General features: G+C 37.2%; 1 protein-coding gene across 7 annotated transcripts in view; it reads right to left on the bottom strand.

Annotated features, from left to right (window-relative positions):
* FER (tyrosine-protein kinase Fer) overlaps positions 1-14430 on the bottom strand; it is a 47497-nt gene extending 33067 nt beyond the window's left edge. For 6 of the 7 annotated variants that reach the window (XM_028306079.1, XM_028306080.1, XM_028306086.1 and 3 more), the window contains exons 1-2: positions 13886-14429; positions 12419-12609 (exon numbers count right to left, since the gene is read on the bottom strand). In XM_028306079.1, coding sequence (XP_028161880.1) covers positions 12419-12609; positions 13886-14081 — 387 coding nt within the window. In that variant the 5' untranslated portion in view covers positions 14082-14429. Of the gene's footprint in view, positions 1-12418; positions 12610-13885 lie in introns of all 7 variants that reach the window. The other variant, XM_028306085.1, reaches the window with a different exon arrangement.
* Positions 14431-18689: the final 4259 nt, after the last annotated feature.

Genomic DNA, 18689 nt, shown 5'->3' with positions numbered 1-18689 from the left:
GTGGTTATTATTTTGTTTAGTGGGTAGATAGTATAAAATTTGTTCTAAATTAATTTTCATATTTCATTATTTTTATCGAAATTTCCAAATGATTCATTAAACAATAGAGGTGATTCTAGCGCTCGGCGGCCGCTGCCGCGGCACGCTTCGCTCGCCTTCGCGCGTTAAGGGTCACTGTTCTAACCTAACCTAACCTACTATTTTCTGCGATACCTACTTTCTGCAACCATACTATTTTCTGCAAACTCTTTGTTTTACATAAAATTCTTGTGAAAACCATGATCATCTGCCTTACCTATGCTTTGATTTGTGGGTAACGGTGGGTAAGTATGTGAAGTGTCAATTTGACCAAACAAATTATTTGGGATATAATATTTGGCAAAATAAAACATTTGCTATATAAACATTTGCCAAGTAAAATTTTGCCAAATGATAATTTGACCAAATGAATTAGTTGCGAAAAGTACAGTTGCTAAAGGTTCATTTGGGAAACGACACTTTGGCGATAAGTTGTTTGCGAAGTGAAATTTGGCGAAAAGTAATTTGGCCAAACGGAAGGATACCGATGTATGTTTGTTTAATAATCAGATTTTCTAGTGCAACATTAGTCATGTACTCGTATGTTACATAAAAGTCAAGCAGTCTGAATCAAAATCGTGACAAGTTCGACACATAAACTTATTAACACAGTACAGTTTGAAGCAGGCTTTTATAGATATCATATACAAACTTAATGTTTGAAAGGTTTTATTGTTAACCACCGTGGTTACAGGATACGATAAGTCTAAATTTAGTTCTACTTAGTTTTATATCATGGGTGTCATAATAATCACTTCCCATATTCCACGTAAAAAGTACCACGGTAGAGCAAAGTTGTGAAAATCATTGTTGCAGTGGACGTCATTTGGTTGAAATCACTAAACGAATAACCATTTCAGTTCAACCAATAGTCAATATTATTTTCAGGTCAAATAAATCCGGTTAGATTTTCTCAGTGCAAGACCAGGGTTTATTGATAAATATTATTTAATTATTTACCAACACTGAATGAATGACAATGCCAGTGTTTTCCTATATTGTCATTTAGCGGGACACACGAGTAGTTATGCTATTTTATGTGTTTTTGTTTGATAAAGCTCCATTTAAAATTATAGTGGGTTTATGATGCGAGTGTGAGGTCGCGGCTGAGCGAGAGGACAGTGCAACGAACCATGTATTTGAGGCAGACGAACGATTCCGAGAAGCGTTGCGCGCGCGCAGCCCGCTCGGCTAAGCGCCAGACGAATTCTCTCGCCTGCTCCATATTGTGTAAAATATTAAATAACCATGATGTAATTAGTAAAATTACGTAGCTTTACCAATTTGTTGGTGATTTAATAGACCAAGGTTTATCATCATACCCACGAATATCAAAAGCAAATTAGTATTTTTAGTCGTTTTTAGTCTTTAAAATGACGACTCTACACGATGAAAATATTACTGTTAAATATTTTACTGTCATTTAATAATTTCACTAAAAACACTTCTCGTCATTATACAAAAAATATTATGCCTTTATTTATAACAATGCCCACTACATTTTTAACAATAACAAACTACGTTTTGTAATCTAAGTTACTCTTAATCTTACGTTACCAGTTATTTTAACCTCGTGGGAAGTGTAATATTTCACGCTTGTTAAGCGTATAAATGGTCAATCAATCGGCATATGAGAACCTTGCTATCGTAAACTTACAATATGGCTAGTTTTTTGAAACAAATCCGATATTATATACCCGACAATCTCTAGATTGTTCTGGCATTATTTGTAGCTATAGAATACTTTGAAGTTATATTATATCAATGTAGAGCTGTTGTTTAAAAGAAAATTATCATCCTTAAAACTTAAAAGATATTAACTTTATGTGGTTCAAAAATCAACTTAGCTATCTTTAATCTTAGTTCTTTATACTTGTCGATCAGACTGATTATTCGGCCGTTGATTCGTTCGTTACAAATAATATCAGAAACCGGTCATTGTCGAATATTAATTGTGGTCGCGGTGACGCAATAACTAAAGGATACAGCAATAATACAATGTTATTTTTAAGGAGCCAAATAAGGAGGCTCTATAAATGACGATTTGATTTTATTTATACAGGTAAAACGCGATCAAATTTCAAGAAATCATCTTGATATTTTTCACGGATCGGCGAATATGATCTCGGATTGAATCAAGACGTAAGCCGAAATTTTATTTAAAATCTAGCCCCAAAATAATTACATATATAAAAATCAAGTGGAGAAGAAGAGAGACTACCTAGATGAGTACAAATTGAAAGATGGAAGGTAAAACGACGACAAATATAGGCTCAATTTTCAAACCCAAGGATTGAAAATGTTGAGTGTAGAGTCTTTTCTCTTCAAATTGAGTCCCGAATGTTCTCCCACTAAACCTCAATTTGCATGGCATGTTGTTTAACCAATGCAAATCGATCCAAACACGCGCATTAAATTATCGGTCAGGGCATTACTGAAAATTATACACATTGACAGGGTGTCTGTTACGACGTTAGCCGATGCCGGGATGTCGAACAAGCTCTCCACCGAAGTATGAACTTGTAATCCTCATAACAGCATATCAGTATACCTTGAGAAAGTCCTTACCTATTTTCGAGTTTACTAAAGCTAAATGAGTCCTGGGAGACAAAATGTATGGACATTTTTAAAGGAAAAATGGCGATGAAATTTCTTTTTTTCACGTCTATGCAGTACAAGCATTATTATTCCCACATCTTGTGCAACTTCTGTGCAGCCAGGATCTACAGCTGACCGCTAAGAAAAACTCAACCAATGACGTATTCAGTGCGATTTTATTTAAAAACAGATCGCAATTACACCACTTTTTAGAGGCGCATCAATTTACATGCTTCGATAAACATCCTGTAGATTAGACAGATCCAGACAGCGGCGGAGTGCATTCTATTCCTGTGCGTATCAAATTAATATCGGTAATTGATGTGTTCTGCAACAAATAAAATATACGCCGCCACTGAGCGAGTGTTACGACTCCCTTAATGAGCGAGCGTAATCAATAACCTCAAAGGGAATTGGCTCATTTGCTTATTGTTGAACCTCAATAATGATTGTCAAAGGTTTATTGAATGAGGCATTTGTTCTTTAGTTACTAGTGATTAAACAACAATAACTATGTTTAAAATAAACCGATAAATTTCAAATTATTACGTTTGCCAATTCCAAGTACAGTAGAACGCCGATTATCCGAACGCCGATTAACCGAATCGCCAATTATCCGAATCGGTCCTAAGCGTAATATAAAAAATTAAAACCTAGTAATTTTTGTTAGTTTTATTGTAACAAGTTGAAACTCACAGGAGTTTAGATATTTTTCAACTGGGCGTTGTTGTAGAACTCTAAACTCAGTTAATAAAGTTTATTCTATTTGTGACAGTTCGTTTTTTACACGTTTTTTCTTTATTACCGGTCTATGTCCGATTATCCGAATTTTCGATTATCCGAATCGACCCCGGTCCCAATTAATTCGGATAATCGGCGTTCTACTGTACTCTATTTCCTATTTGGTGTGGTTAAGCTATCTAATTTTGTCCCTTTAAATGTGAACTTGCTAATTAATTACAAGGAAGTTGTAATGTAACCGCTAAAAATACGAATTATCTTTCAGTGGTTAGTTTTAACTGTAAAATGTATTAAGTATTTCGCACTTTCATAATAAACTCGAAATCCTAATGACATAATAAGTAGGTAGGTATGATTTTTTTTCAGATGTAAAGTCAGGAGTTTCTTCTTTCAAATATTTTGCACTAGATCTTCATAATCAGCCCAGGCAACGATTCCGTAAGTTCCGGTCTGCAGTCAAAATTTAGTTCGTGACCTTGTTTATTTTATTGGCCGTCAATACAAAAAGTCTGCACGGTTAGACCGGAGCGGCATGGGGCAATTTCACGCGATATGAAAGAGCAGTGTAGGGTTACCGAGACACAAATAACAGGGATCGGCCAGACGAGAAACCCATGTATTCTGGGTAGTGCTGCGAATAAAATAGTCGATGAAAGTGGCCCGCTGAATATATTGCCTTAAAAACCTACTTTGAGAATTGAGACAATAATATGAACGGCTCTAGCAGCTAGAGTCTAGCTGATTCTGAGACATCAGTTTTAAGTAACGAAAGATAGGTATACAAATGAGCAAGTAACATTATTTGAACTGTAAATAATATGCTGCTCAATAAGGCAACTTTTGAGGAAAAAAGATGAGACGAATCAAAATAACCTACGCAATAAAGACGATAAGACACATAGTCAAGTAGGTAGTAAACTAAAATTATACAGAAAATTACACAGAGAGATATATCTAGAACAGTACCTATCAGAAATGAAGGAAAAAATGGCGAAGTTGACTAAGACTATATTAAATCGAATATTGTCCAGTCGTCCCCTCACTAAACTGTCCGAGACGGTCTCTCAGCGAAATTAAACGGCGGCGACGTCGTCAAAGCACGCCAATTTATGGCAACGGCAACAGAATGAGGTTGCACGCTGCACCGACTCGTTAATATTGCGAGTATATTGTAATTACACCAAACAGTCGATCCTTTAATATGGTTCACTCACACCGATCGTTTTGGTGGTAACGAATGATCTTGTAAATCTTTCGGTCCAGTGTTTTTGATCACTATCAAAATTGATAATCATACACACTCGTATCCCAATCCCAACTAATATTATAAATGCGAAAGTAACTCTGTCTGTCTGTCTGTCTGTTACGCTTTCCCGCTTAAACCTCGCAACCGATTTTGATGAAATTTGGCATAGAGATAGTTTGAGTCCCGGGAAAGAACATAGGATAGTTTTTATCCCGGTTTTTGAAACAGGGACGCGCGCGATAAAGTTTTTCTGTGACAGACAAAATTCCACGCGGGCGAAGCCGCGGGCGGAAAGCTAGTACGAAATAAACCCAGTTAAAAAGGTAGGTACCTACTTCTCATCTGCCTAAAACCGGAAAAGTACCTAAAGAAAGAAGAATATCTCGAATAATGTGTTAGCATTAAAAATACACCAACAACCAACAAACTTCAATTGTTTAATATTCTTCAATTAATTGATGGACATTACATTATGTCGGTGCGAATATCCTGAATCCAATCAGCGATCAGCAGACAGCCGTCACAGTGACGAGGGAATGAGGGATTAATCACCTCGGAGGTGCCCACCGCGGCGAATCAAGGTGGATAATGATAATGACGTTACAGAGGCAGCTGGGGTCATCCTCATCATGATATTAATTGCTTTGGACACTGGGTTCCTTTGAACCTAAAACTGGGCCCATACCTTTTTGGACCGTAATGTTATGTTTACCTTAGCTTTATAGCTGCATATTTGTAAGTGTTTCAGAATACAGGCTAAAGTCTAAATGAAAAGATTGAAGATTATTTTATTAGCTTATTTTATAAGACCAAACTTAGATTGTTCAGACAGGTAGCGTAACGTACATACCGTAATAGCATGCTATCATTTCGGTATCCCGCACTATTTTATGGTAAAAATTTTAATTGTCATGACGAGTTCACTCCATGGTCATATCAATCTACAGCCAAAATTCATTATAAAAAGTCATTCAAGAGAATACTCGGAAGATGAGAATTTATTGTGTAAGTTCTCTATCCGTTAGCTCTAACGCAACGACCTAAGACACTTTAATCTTAGGGTAAGGGAGGATAACAATCGCAAGATGAATTACATAATCGTTATCTAACAATGCATTCCTCAATAAGAGTTATGTAGCCACGTCATTTGTGAGTGTTAATAATTAAAGTGCAACCAACTTGATGAGTATGCTCAAGCATGCATAACATCATTCATGTCTGGCTATGTCCTTAGCCTAGATATTTGTTGGTTGATCTTGTGAAATATTATTGTATCAAACACACTTACTTACAAAAATGTTTTTAAAGAATTTACAAATAATATCGCACTGTCGCGTTGTGCCGTATTGAACTCGTGATCCCCACATACTCGTATGTAGGAAAAATTTTGTAACTACATAATTCTAAGTAGTTACTCTTTTTACCTATTCCACAAGATTTATCCGGTCAAGTCCCCCGTCCAAACATCATAACTTTTTTTTAGATAAATACATAATGATTATGTCTTCATTAACTACGGGGAAGACCCTGCAGCGTACTCCTTCCTTAGATAAAAAGAACTCAAGAAAACATCTCAACATTTCGAGTAAAACGCTCGAGGAAAACGGACTTCAAATACAAGTACGAGAACAAGATGAAGAAATACATTCTTACAGGGAACAATATGGAACTAGAGCTGGAAGAAAACATCAATCAATTAAGAATAATCGGATCTAATAACCACATAAAAATAACAAGGAATGTGGGTGACCTAGTAATGGTCGGGATGAACTGCAATATTGACATCAAAGATAATTTTGGTAAAGTGGAAGTGATCGGCCAGTGTGGTGCAGTGAACATTGAATCTTCGACAACAATCGCTGTAGAAGGCGACCGCACGACCATTGGACCCAATATTGCGTGCAGCGCAAGACCTACCCAATCATCAATAAGTGATAAAGGATCGTACTACTTTAGTGATGTGATAACTACAAAATGTGAAAAATTTTCAATGTAATTTTTGTAGTAAATCGTATAGAAGGTAAAATGTAGTAATTATTAGTGAAAATAATACCAAGTGATAAGGCTGTGAATGCATGTGATAAAAGTTAGCAATACACTAAGTATTGATATAACGTTAAGTATCTATAATGCTCTGGGTTGTGTAAGTAAATAAGTAGGTATAGCTACTCGCAAATGTGAATAATCACTAGGTACGACATTTTTTATTTCTGTACAACAGAAACAACGTTACCGTACTTTACTGACATTAGTTAAGTAAATGATATTTACATGCAAATTAATACTACGGGACCAAAAATGTACCTACTTTAAGCTAAAGGTTACGGTGAAAATAGGTGTACCTATTTTTAATTTACTACGAGAACGTCTTTATTGTTCAATCGAATAAGAGCATTTTAATACGTCATCAGTGATTAGACAGAATAGAAATCATGCAAACAGCATACATCGTAGATGGAGGAAATTGGCGTTTCTATACTATGTAAGTACCTGCTAATAAATGCTATATGTTCTAATATGTATGTTTTATTATAAATACTATAGCGTGTATTTATTTGACACATACCCTTGGCAATGAGCCACTGGGCAGGGCTCTATATTAATCCATTAAGATCTCGAATACCTTTGTAATTGCATAATGGTGCGAATTAACTCGCGATCATCGCATCGTTGCGTTTTACATTGTTTATTTTTTGCCAAGACTTTTTAAGCGAATGCATTTACCCCTAATTACTTAGTTTCAACTTGAACTTGGCCTGATTGCTGTTACAACGGCTCTACCTAGTAGAATAAGATATCTTACGTATACCAATGTACATACATTATGTTTAATTAAATACACCTTAGTAGGTACATTAGCATGTTATCTGCTTCATACACATTAATACATGTATCATTAAGCCATATAAACATTATTTGAGATAAGATCATAAGATCTAGGTTCACCTCACAAAAGTTCTATCTCTTTCCTAGGTAATTTCCGAGGTGAATACAATCGAATGAAGAAATATTGAGGCAAAAATTGTGTTTTTATTGCCAATGTGTTTTCTGTGAATAATCTCAATCAATAAACAGTTTATGTTGGTGTTTTTAAATTCGACGGATTGAAATGCACGTGGCTCTGTAACTGTCATGGTTATTCATAGCTATTAAAAGCTAAAATTAGCTGCTATTTTAATTAAATTCACGGGCGAATCTTTCAACGGGACTCGCTAATGCGTGACATTTACGACTTGTCTTTAAAATGGATGTAAATTCAGGAAGTTCTTTTGTTTTTACCGCTAATCAAGACAAAGTTACTGATTTTAAGTGGTTTTATGGTCGTCGTAATCATCCTCTGCGCTTTTTCTTCAAGCATACTATTTAATAATTATGTTTCATAGAATCAAGAATCTTCAGATATTTCAGATTATACAAAAATGTAGATGCTCAGTCGTCGACAAATGAATTTTCGATCATCATCATCATTTCAGCCATAGGATGTCCACTGTTGAACATAGGCCTCCCCTAATGCTTTCCACGTTGATCGATTGGTAGCGGCCTGCATCCAGCGTTTGCCTGCTACCTTTACGATGTCGTCGGTCCACCTTGTAGGTGGACGTCTCACGCTGCGTTTTCCGGTACGCGGCCTCCATTCCAGAATTTTCGATCACTATTGTTTATTAAATACAAGATTAATACGATTAAATACAAGGCGATGGATAGGTACCACCTAAGTAGGTAAAATAAAATTACGTTAAAGCCAAATTAAAATGGTTTGATTATTGACTAGGTAGAACCTCCTACTGTTTTAGTACCTAATAGATAAAATACTTTTTTGATAACTTGCCAAAAAAGAACGTGTGTAGGTAGACAGCGAGACAAACACACTGTCAATTAGTAATGATTAAGATAAATTAATTTATGCGAATTTTGTTAACAACGCGTATCGCATTATTATGCTACTACTTACTAGTAACTACAGGTGGAAATCTTCTTATAAGTACATTGATAAGTAAGAGTATGTAGGTAGAGTCGATTTGTAAAATTATTTATAACCAAAAACCATTCGTATTCTATTAGAAATAATCCATATTGTTAGAAATTTCAAAATCTATTGTGTTAATAAATAAGTTATTGGGTGGAAATGCCCAAAATAATCATCAAATATTTAATACACGTTGATAGGTACATAGGTTTTTGACCTACAGTAGCAGTTAATTAACAAAGCCTAAATTGATAGCCTCATTAAGATACACAGTTCCACAATAATTTTCCAAGTCTGTTGATAATTTTCGTCACAAGTACAGATTTGTGAAGATATTTTGTACGGAGATTAAAAGCTTAAATTTTTTATAGCGACTGAAAGAAACCCAGTGAGCAAAAGCTAAATAAAAATTCAACATTCCAATTTGCCTACCAATGGAAGTGGGCAGACGCTCATTATACGCTGGAACTGGTCAGGTGGGCCCTCGCGGCGTCATAATCACTTGCTATCAAAATTAGATAACTGTCAGGGCACTTTCACTGATCGGCCGATTTCACTTTCCGCCCGCGACAGACGCATCGATTGCGCAACAATAGCACCGCAAACCGGTCATGCATGTGACATCTTATTAGCGATTGATCATCAGTAGCAATCATACGCTCTTTAAGTGCATATGATTTGCTCTTGCTGCAGCATCAGACATCTGAAATGTAGCTGACGTTACTCGTAGTACCATACACTCTTTCTTTGAGTGCATAAGTTTTGCTATTGCTGCAGCATCAGAGACATTCGAAAGGGCGTTACTTGGTAATTATATCTAGCCAGGTTTATTCCGAAGAATTTTCAGCATATTTTCCTGACTTGCTATTTTGTTTTTGCAAACCTATATCTTATCTAGTTAGGTACTTCAAGCAAAAATGTAAATAGAAAAGAGCGCATCAGACTTTGGGCACAGTTCCAAAAATGTCACACAAAAATGTCCATGCAGATTTGTAAATGTCTGGTGAAAGACTAGTCTTTCTAGTCTAGGATCATAGCTTCTATAGAGCTATTTGACTACTAATATGTTATAAAACCTAATTTAACAGATACCAATAATAAACTTAATCATGTCCTTCTCGGATAAGATTTTCCATAAATATTTAGATTCTGTAACTAATTATCTAGAATTCTGTTCAATTTATTGATTCCAATTTGGATAAGCATAATCGACTTGACTGCTAATTTATAAAATATTACAGCTGAGGTATCACATCCGTTTGAAAATCACGTCTCAGGCGAGATCTAGATAGAAACTAGAATAGACGCGGACACGTCTGCATGGCGATTCTTTGTCCCAGATTGCAGGGTTTATTTGTGTAACCGCACATGCATGCTAAACTCCCCATTCGACTCCAGCCATTGCCGTGTGATCTGCGAATTTAGCATCTAATAAAACAAAATGTTAAAAAAGTCGGATGTAGGTATGGTTAGGACGTCCAGCCTTGCAAGTAACCTCGAAGATTCAAAAAACATTATGGGATTTTCCTGACTTACTAATTTCAACATTTCAACGTAAAGAAACTCGAGATCGAAGGTTGAACGGTAGTAGGCTGATTCATTGTTATGACCAACTCAAATGTATTTGACAAAACCAAGATTAGTTCACCAACTTTAAAGCTCATTAAACATGATCGGCCGGAATTTATGTTTCCTTCTAAATTCAAGTTTGTTTGCACTCAAACTGATATGAATGGTGGTGTTTGTGGTGTCCGTCATAAAACAGAAACAAGTCTAATGAGGTCATGATTGTAGGTTGCAGCACAAATCGAATAATGGAAGCAGATCTAACTTTTTCTTCGGCTACAATCTTGAGTTTTCCCATGGACAAAAACCTAATGGAAATAATGGCAATAAAATAAACGCTGCAGAAGAAAGAAATCGATGGTGCACGCGCGCAGGCGCAGGGCCAATGAACGGTGACAGGTGCCGCGCGGCCAATCCCCATGCAGAGCGTCACTTTACGCGACTTGGTTAGAAATCACTGAATTATGTCTCACATCCTTTTCTACACCGTCGCTGGCCTCTTACGTAAGAGCGAGAGCACCAAGCTCCGAGGACCTCGCGTTCCGCGCACTATACGCCGATCTTTGCCTTCTCGGTCTTTGTTTACTGATCAATCTCCAAGATTGCTTTCCTTTTTCAGACGTTACGGTAAACTCGCCTTCTCGGGTAAAACAATCACGGTATCGTAAACGATGATAAGCTTTAGGAACTAATCGTGCACCTTTCAGACAAAGGAACCGTAGAACTCAGACAACGAACTTTAAAATCTAACGCAGCCTGTTATCTACATTCCGAGCGGTTGTCCGAGCAGCCCACAGTTAATCATTCATTAGATGAAGTGCATTCCGTCGCATACAAAGTGTCCTTCCTGTCGGTTACGACTCGCGTCGACCTCGCTGCAAACTAACAAACTTTCTAAAGCGCTTAGTCACACCCTCAGTTTTTCCGCTGAATGGAAACATTAATCTATTGGAAATTATAAACGAGCATCGGAGCATTCAATCTGGAGCAAATTTTAAAATGCCGATAAATTTCTAACCGATGGGAACTAACGCGCGCCGCTAAATGGCGCCAATATCGCTCGTTTTATTTACATCACAGGGAAAAATTTGGCAATCGGCCCGATCCTACAGACGTGCTGAGCGTCCGCTGCGATAACCCGCCGCCTCCGAATCCTAATGCAGATAAACAGGTTTTAGGTTTACGACGGATAACTGGAAAAATAAATCCACTTTATAAGCTCGTTCGTTTCGTCACGCGCAGCGCAGCGTTAGAAGAGTTGGAGCACAATATTTCAAATCGATTTGTTATTGAGCATTGGTAATTGACGTCGACTGCATATCGTTCATCTGTGTCAGGTGAGTGTTGTAACGAAATCATTCGATTCTGCTCGAACAGGAAAGATTAGCCCACATCGAAAGCGTTTACGGTAGTACTGGTAGGGAAAGCTGAGCTGTTAGAAACCGGCCTCGACACAGTTCTTTGCTGCGCCGTTTGCTGAGACCTAATTATGTAGGCGCTAGGAGTTGATCAGCGATAGGAAGACGAGGGACCAGCGGCAAGCTGAACCGGTCTACGTAACGGCAAAGCGGGCGTCTATTTTGAAACTCACGAGAGCTTTATGTAAAAGCTAATAGAAAATTAATTTCTCGACTCGGTGAGAGTTACATCACAGTACATTTTACTGTTCGGCGAATAATATTTAGTATTAACCAACACAAAGCTTCTCTACATACAAGGTTGCTACACAATGTTATTTTAAAACAGACCTAACCCTACGATAGGGCAAGTCTAGCCGACGTGATGTATCAGTCAATGAGCTCCAGAACACGCCATGAGTCAGTGCACTATCGACAGGACGTGATCCGATACGGTGATAGTAGCCGACTGATAAAGGAACTACAATACGGTGTAATTGTTATGGAACACATGATTTACGAGACAAAAGCGTAGAAACTGCACAAAAACCTTACATTTTCATTTCCATAAAAATACAGGTTAAATTATAAAGGTAAGAAAATTATTATATGTTGTAAGTTACCACATACAGGTAAGCACAGTCAAATGACTATCACCGCTTAGAAATTGCCTGAAGTCATTATAATTATGATGGTAATAGTATGTACAGTCGGATTAGTTGTGTTGAGCGAGAATCGGAACATAATTGTACCTAAAAATATCCTAAGTTTGAGAAAAGCCTTCACTTTCCATATAATTTTTAACGTTTGTATCAAAAAACATACCTGAGTGAATTGCGAGGATATCTTCGAATGGTCTTCCTGGTAGACCTTCCTGGCCTTCCGTCGCTCGGTCATGAGGGTGGTGAGGCGGTCCAGAGCGCGCGACTCCAGCGCCTCCGCGTTGGCCCTGATCAGGCGGCTGGTGTTCTCCCACTCCTCCGTCATCGTGCGCCATGCTGACGCTATCACGGACCCTGGAAGGTGGAATGTGTTGATATTTCTTCAAGGTTAAGATGTACGACCTCATAAAGGTAGCAGGAAGGCGCTGGATGCAGCTACCAACCGACCTAAACTTTGTGGAAATCATTAGGCGAGGCCTATGTCCAGCAGTGGACGTCCTATGGCTGAAATGATGACGATAAAAGATGTAAGTAAGAGCAAGTGATATCTTACTAAATGATTTTCTGAATACCATCATAGGCTGCTTCTTGCCTCCTAACCTAAGTAAATTCAATATTTACCTACTCGAAGTTTCCTGAACCATCACGATAAAATTACGCTAATTTGAACCAAATAAAGCAGTCTTATAAATAAGGTTAGGCTGAACCGGAAAATATGAATAATTGTGTCAACAAATCATTAACCACAAACTACAGAGACCTGCCTCTTAAAGCTATTCCAGTGGAAAATTATGGATAACCTACTTACAAATACGTAAACATAACAAAAAACTTTATCTCAAATAGTAAAGTTACGAGTTTCACTAAAAAGCCAGTCAAAGAACCATGTCAGGGCAAGACAATGGAAATCTTTACTTAGCTTCGAATCTTTTGTTCGAAAGGTTTTGTCGTTTATCGACAGGTAAAAGCTTACTACTGAGCAACAATAACATATTTCCTTATCTAAGTACAATGCATAGGTACTTAAAGTGCTTTAACAGATCCTATATTAAGTATCAAGTAATTCTAGAACACTATTTAAGTAAGTGATGTGACACCTTTTAGAAAGTCATCAGCGTAAGTTTATTGATACTTGTATTTGGACAAATCCAATTGAAAACCTATTACTGTAAGGTAATTAATTTAATCCTTTATGTATTAATAATTGAAAAACACAAACTTAAATAGATAAGTAAGTAGGTAGGTAACTATATAAGTACATATTTATTGTGCAATTGTAGAAGCAAATGTAAGTAACCCAACAAAGAATGGCTGTTTGTGAAAATTGTGATAGCATATTAAATTCCTTCAGCAAACATTGACAAAGACGTCAATGCAATCATAAAGTTTTTCGCCGCACAGTTGTTCAATCCGCGCGAATGTTTAAGGGTAGTTGTAAATCCAGTTCTACAGAACCAACCACTGAAATGCCATTAAGAATTTTAAATTTGAAAGTGGTAATGGGATCCAATCAGACTAAATTCCAACAAAACGATAAGGCGAGTAAATTAGAGGTTGAAAGTGCCTAAAGCTGTGGCGTGTTAAGTTCAAGCGAGCTTTGTTTATCAGGTGGTCGGATCTAAGTTCTAACCGTTGAGTTCCTCGCATTTGTCCATTTTCTGTCCTTGCGCGGCGGCGGCGGAGAGTGCCAGTGCGTACTCGCGGTCGCTCTTCATCTTGGCCTGCAGGCTGCGCTTCATGGCCTCCATCAGGCGCAGCTCCGCGTCCTGGCGAGCCAGCAGCGCCTCGTGCGCCGCCCGCCCCGCACCCGACGCGGCGTAACCCATCGTAAACAAACCACGTCCTCACTAACCGACACACATCGCAACACAACACAATTCACATCACTCTCCGTTATCACCGGCACCGTGCTTTACGTCACCTCGACAAAATTCAATTTATTGGCACCAACAGTCTCGATAGAAAGGAACTCACGGAGTCACAATTAGTCCGCTCCCTGTGACCGAACTTTTTTCTCGTGCTAGCACTCGCCCGCAGACTGGCCGTTCAGACTGAATAAAAAAGCAACGGAACAAAAAACGATTTCGATAGAAATGTTTGAACGAGGTGAGCGCGCGCGAGAGCACAGCGAACGTCCGTGCGAGAGCGGCGCGCGACCTGAATGCCATCTATACCTACCTACTATACGCCGAGTCCATCATGTATGGCGCAGCCGGCGGAGCTCTTGCATCCGATTGATGACCGTCCATACCTAACCAATGTTATCCAGAATTAACGGACAGTCATGCTTTAGCCGAAATCTAGCCAAGTGGTCACTTGAGATGACCATAGCAATGTAAAAGTCTCGCATCAAAAACTAACTCTGCAATAACTACAATCCTTTGATTAGCATTTACAATTTTCAGAAAAATCATCAAAACAGACATAATTATTGATTAATTAGATATCGAATCCGGCTTGAAGGACCAAATCCACTTTCAAGTCTTTGATTGAAGATTTTGATTTCTAAGCTGCTAAGCATAGATCATAATTATTAAGTTACATACTAGGTACTTACCTAATAATCTATTGTATTTTATAATCATAGTCCTAGGGACTAGTCGTATAACTATAGTTATGCAGGATAAAAAGGTACAAGATACTTAAAATTATGAAATAAATAACTTAGTGGATTTTTCTTGTTCTCGGGATAATGAGGTATACTCGTATTCTAATTAAATCTACTAGTTTTGTTTTGTTATTGGAGAGGCAGTCAATCCATCACGATCTCTAATCGAGACCACATACACTGAAACACTGAAGTTATATTTACAGTCAGTTAGGTACAGTGCCTTTTGAATGCGAATGCGAATTTCGGCACGGGTACGCGCGTGCGGGTTTAATCCGCATGCGGGCTACCCGCATTTCATTATTTACACGTTTTTATCGCGGGCTACACGCACGCGGCGGAACGCAGAGTCCCTACGGGTGCACCACGCGTGCCAAAATCTGCATCATAGGAAAAAGTTAAGTTACGTACCTAGGCTGTCTTTTATTTTTCAAATTCTTCCAGCTGGATTCCTACTATTTAGGTAATTTAAGTATTGATTTTTTTTTACATTATGTCATTGCTATTAATAAATATAATTTTCTTACAATAAACCAGGTATTGAACCCAGGACCGCATACCGAAAATCGCCAAATGTTTAATCACTGGGAAATCAAATTAGAGGATTAGGTACCTTATTTTGTTTCTACGTGCCACGCGCAGTGTAGGGTTCCGTAGTTGTCCTTCGTTACAACAATATAATATCTAAAGTCACTTTTCATATTTTCTTCTAAGGAATTTTTACTGGTTAAGAAATTTTATAATACATGAGTCAAATGACTATTACTCTTAAAGTAAGTGATCTATCTTAACCGCTATAGTTTTCCTTGAAAGTTCATGAAAAGCAGTATTATTACGAATTTTTCCAGATTTTTCAGGCCAACAGTTTAGTTTTTAGAGCGGGGGGGACGCCCTACTCGTACAAAAATTGGCACTTTAAACTTTAGTAAATTGCAAACAGATCCCTAAATCGAAAAATAGTCTTATAAACCCCTAAACCATTTTAAAATGCCTATCTAACGATACCCCACACGATGGGGTAAAAGATAAAAAAAAACATCCTTACTTTACATGTAGGGGATAGATACACTAAAATTTTTTTTTTTAATTTTATTCTACCGTTTTGTCGGCGTGATTAATATACATACCTCCACAAAATTACAGCTCTCTAGTGTCAGTAGTTTCTAAGCAAAACCTCGGACAGACAGACAGACATATCGAAACTATAAGGGTTCCTTGTCAGGACTACGGAACCCTAAAAAAGACATTCATTGCTTATAATTATCAGTATTTACTTTCAATTCCTCACTAAAATCACATTTATTTATTTACCATCCGACTTTATGACCCCCACCCCTAAATAGATAGAGTAGACCAGGTACGTATTACTTAGGTGGGCTACTTTGAGCTCTGACCCTAATTAGTGACCTTAATGACAGGCGTAAGCTAAAGAGAGCCTTTTTAGTCCACTCATGTTAATTAATAATCCAAAACCCTCTATGACCATTAGATACATCCGCAGACTAAGTACCTAGTTCTTTTCTTTCTCAATAAATTGATCTACATGCATGAGTGTTTCATTGGATAATGTACTTAGTTTTTTTTAATTAATTTATTAACATTCATTTCAGTTGTTACCTAGGTATTTCATGTTCACATTTGTTTAAAAAAAAAAAAGTTGTTTTAAAATTATTATTTTTTTATTTGTAGCATTTTCTATTCAAAATAAAGTAAACTTATAATTGCACGTTTTTTTAGTAATTATTTTAACCTTAAATAAACCCGAAAAACATAGCCCTCCTTCTGGCACAGTTGGGTAAAAACTGTACTGTTACTGAACCTACAAAACTCCTCCTCCTCAAACTAAAGCATTTTGTTGATTTTGTGTTTTGTTTAGTTATTTAATTTAAATTAAATGTCAGAAAGGATGACATTAAATACGATTACCTAAAAAATAATCTAAACTTATAATAAATCTGTAGAGATGTCAATTCTGTACATGAAATATAACTATCAGGGGGTGATGAGTGATCGATACTGATGCTAAAAATGCAATCAGTACCTAAAATTTTTATCTGTCTGTCTGTCTGTCCGTCTGTATGTTCCTTATAGAAACAAAAACTACTCGACGGATTTTAACGAAACTTGGTACAATTATTCTTCGTACTCCTGGGCAGGTTATAGTATACTTCGGAATTCCCACGGGAACAGGAATTAGCGGGAATATCCTTTTGTATGAAAAATCTAAACCGCTTAAGTTAGACGCTTGAAATTTGGCATGCAGGTATCTTAGTAAAATATAAGCCTAGTTACAACAGGATATTGCAAAATTCCCACGGGAACGGGAGTTAGTGGGAAAAAGCATTTGTATGAAAAAATCTAAACCGCGTAAGATAGATAGTAAGATAGAAGGGGGTAAAAAAACGGGATCAACGCGTACGAAGTCGCGGGCGGCCGCTAGTTTAGCCTATTTAATCAAATTGATTGACACATAGTTATATTCAGGCATTAAAAAAGCGAAGTACTTAGGTGCGGATCTAACACAATAATTGAAGTCTGTGATTAGTCATTGGTCCAATGAAATATTGAAAAATAGTTTCTATTTATTTAGAACAACTATTCGGTAACGTGATCGGGAACGTGTTGTGTTTTATTGATACATGCAAGTAACCTTAGTTAAAACTACTTTTAATAGGTTACTATTCAAGAACTATTAATTATACAAAATGGTGAGATAAGTCTTATTCATATTTAATCATGTAAAAATGCGCCTAAAGTTTTATATCATTGCGTTTCTTTAGTCATGAACATGATGCAGGTATTTTTTTGTGCTCAACCTGTGCTATTTTTGCTAACTCGCCTATGACTCGTATCTAGAGTCATGGTCATGCACCGTGGTCATGCCGTGGTCTTATTTTCGAAAAAGCGCGCCAAGAAATTATGTTTTAATACTTTCTACTACTCCTTGCATTGAGACTCAGTCTATTGGCACAATAGTAGTTTTTGTTTCTTTTTTGGAACCATAACGGTATCGGTATTTTTATTGTCGATTAAATTGAAATGTCAAAACTACAACAGACTTTCTTCACTTAACACTATTTAAAGCACCACAAGTATCGAGTGGGTAACAGTGTAAATATTTTCAATATTTAATCTATTGCATTAACTTCAACTCTAACTTTTTTTAACTCATCTTCATTATAAAGGATAGTGGAGTTTATTAGATTTATGCATAATGAAATAATTTGAGGGATTATTTTAGCTCAAGGGGGAACTTTGGCTAAAAACAAAATCGACATTGCTATAAGTCAAAGTCAAAATTTCTTTATTTGTTTAGACTAATAAATAGTTCTTACAAATCGTCATTTTGCTCTTAAGGAGCCTCTACATGTCTCATAATCTTTTTACCCTACCAGCGCTTCGAGACCAACATTTGGCAAGTGCTGAGAAGAAGCGCCGCAACAAACTCAGTCACCACTGTCTGCCGNAGTGCTGAGAAGAAGCGCCGCAACAAACTCAGTCACCACTGTCTGCCGGTTAATATAAATAAATAGAAATAGCAGTAGTAGGTGCATTCGATTCAGGAGCAGTTCACTGAATTTACCATGCATTCTTGTATAGTGTATCTTATAATGGGTATACAAAATTGCGTGGTATATTAAACAAGGTAGTGACGTGCTAATATCTAGACTTACAGATTACATACTTAAATACTAGTAGAAATGACTCGCATACATACATTGGAATAACTTGGATTGACCAGTCCCCGAAAGCAGCGCCTGTTCACAGACATGACGAGTGAACCAGCCATCGCTTCACTTGACCATATTAGAGGGAATGTGTATAA

The sequence above is a fragment of the Ostrinia furnacalis genome, unplaced genomic scaffold (genome assembly GCF_004193835.3).
Source record: "Ostrinia furnacalis isolate ACB-3 unplaced genomic scaffold, ASM419383v2 OfSCF1862, whole genome shotgun sequence".
Lineage (NCBI taxonomy): Eukaryota > Metazoa > Arthropoda > Insecta > Lepidoptera > Crambidae > Ostrinia > Ostrinia furnacalis.
The sequence above is the reverse complement of the archived record's forward strand: the minus strand, read 5'-3'. Positions and strand labels throughout refer to the sequence as shown.